Genomic DNA, 1,263 nt, shown 5'->3' on the forward strand with positions numbered 1-1,263 from the left:
TCTTCCCCCCTCCCCTACCCGCGTTCCCCCCGCTCCCTCGTCTGGCAGGAGCGGATGATGTCGCGGAGTCGCGACGAGCAGCGATTCCGTTTCGACAACCGCCACAAAGACCGGGTCATGTTTCTGTTCGACATCTTGTACGAGAGTGAAAATGCATTTAAACGCCAGCACTGGCTAGGGGCCGTCGCACAGCAGAACCCTTTCGACATGTACGGCATTATGGATCTGATTCACACCCTGGAACCGGATCTGATCGTGGAGACAGGTACGAACGAAATCAGGCCTATGTAAGAATTTGTGCGTTTGTATGTATGTATGTATCGTTATTATTACGCCCGTCAGTCCAGAGGTATGCGCGTCTGTCTCTCCATGAAATCCATCCATATGTACGTACGTAGATCGTTGTATTCGTACACCTATCTGTAGGTCTGTCTGTCTGTCCGAAATCTCTCTCCCCCTCCTGCCCCCTCCCCTCCTCCGTACCCTAGTTGACTCATCTGCTTTCCTAGGATTTCTCCCCTCGTTCTCCCCCGCCCCCGCCTCTTCCTCCCTACTTGCCCCCAAACATACACACATACATACATACGCACGGACTTCGGAAACTGAACCTGTGTATTTCGTGTGCACTGATATGGTCTTCCCCCCGGACCAGTTCCCCAGACTGTTTTTTGCGCCATCACACGATTCACCCTCTGATGATGCATGTTTCGTACGATTTGCCGTACTTTACCTTGGTCTTAGGTACGGCAAACGGCGGCAGCGCGCTAATGTGGGCAAGCATGTTACATTTGACCCGACCTGGCCTTGGTCGGGTAATTACCGTTGACGTCAACGACCCGGTGGTTGTTAGTTGGGCGGGGGTTAGCGCCAAGGACCCCACTAAGAACCCACTGTGGTCCCAGTACGTCACATTCTTAAAGGTACGACTGTCGGATGTCTTTGGGGGTAAGGAGGCGTGTGGGGGTGTATATACGGGGGTTTTAATTAATGTACGGCAGATATCACGGCTTGTCGGCTATTATGCGAGGTATAGCGGATGAGGGAACATTAACTAAAAACCCAAATCCCCGTTGATTAAACAGAAGCCCTTTAATCCGGAAATAATATAATATAAAAATAAAACATCTTAAAAAATTTAAATAGAGAAACACTTTTAAAAATCCTCAAAGCAGCTATGCCTATTAGTTTTATAGGTTACAAGTGCCGCACCAATGGGGGTTTAGGGCATCCGTAAACTATTAGTAGATAATGGACTTAAAACCC

General features: G+C 49.2%; 1 protein-coding gene across 1 annotated transcript in view; it reads left to right on the plus strand.

Moving 5' to 3' along the window:
* The window catches only part of VOLCADRAFT_87175 (uncharacterized protein), a gene marked incomplete at both ends in the record, with an annotated part of 5,749 nt that overhangs the window by 3,404 nt on the left and 1,082 nt on the right, over positions 1-1,263 (plus strand). Inside the window, 2 exons of the mRNA XM_002946771.1 lie at positions 49-265; positions 742-920. Of these exons, the coding sequence (XP_002946817.1) occupies positions 49-265; positions 742-920 (396 nt within the window). The remainder of the gene's footprint in view (positions 1-48; positions 266-741; positions 921-1,263) is intronic.

Source organism: Volvox carteri, assembly GCF_000143455.1.
Source record: "Volvox carteri f. nagariensis unplaced genomic scaffold VOLCAscaffold_4, whole genome shotgun sequence".
Lineage (NCBI taxonomy): Eukaryota > Viridiplantae > Chlorophyta > Chlorophyceae > Chlamydomonadales > Volvocaceae > Volvox > Volvox carteri.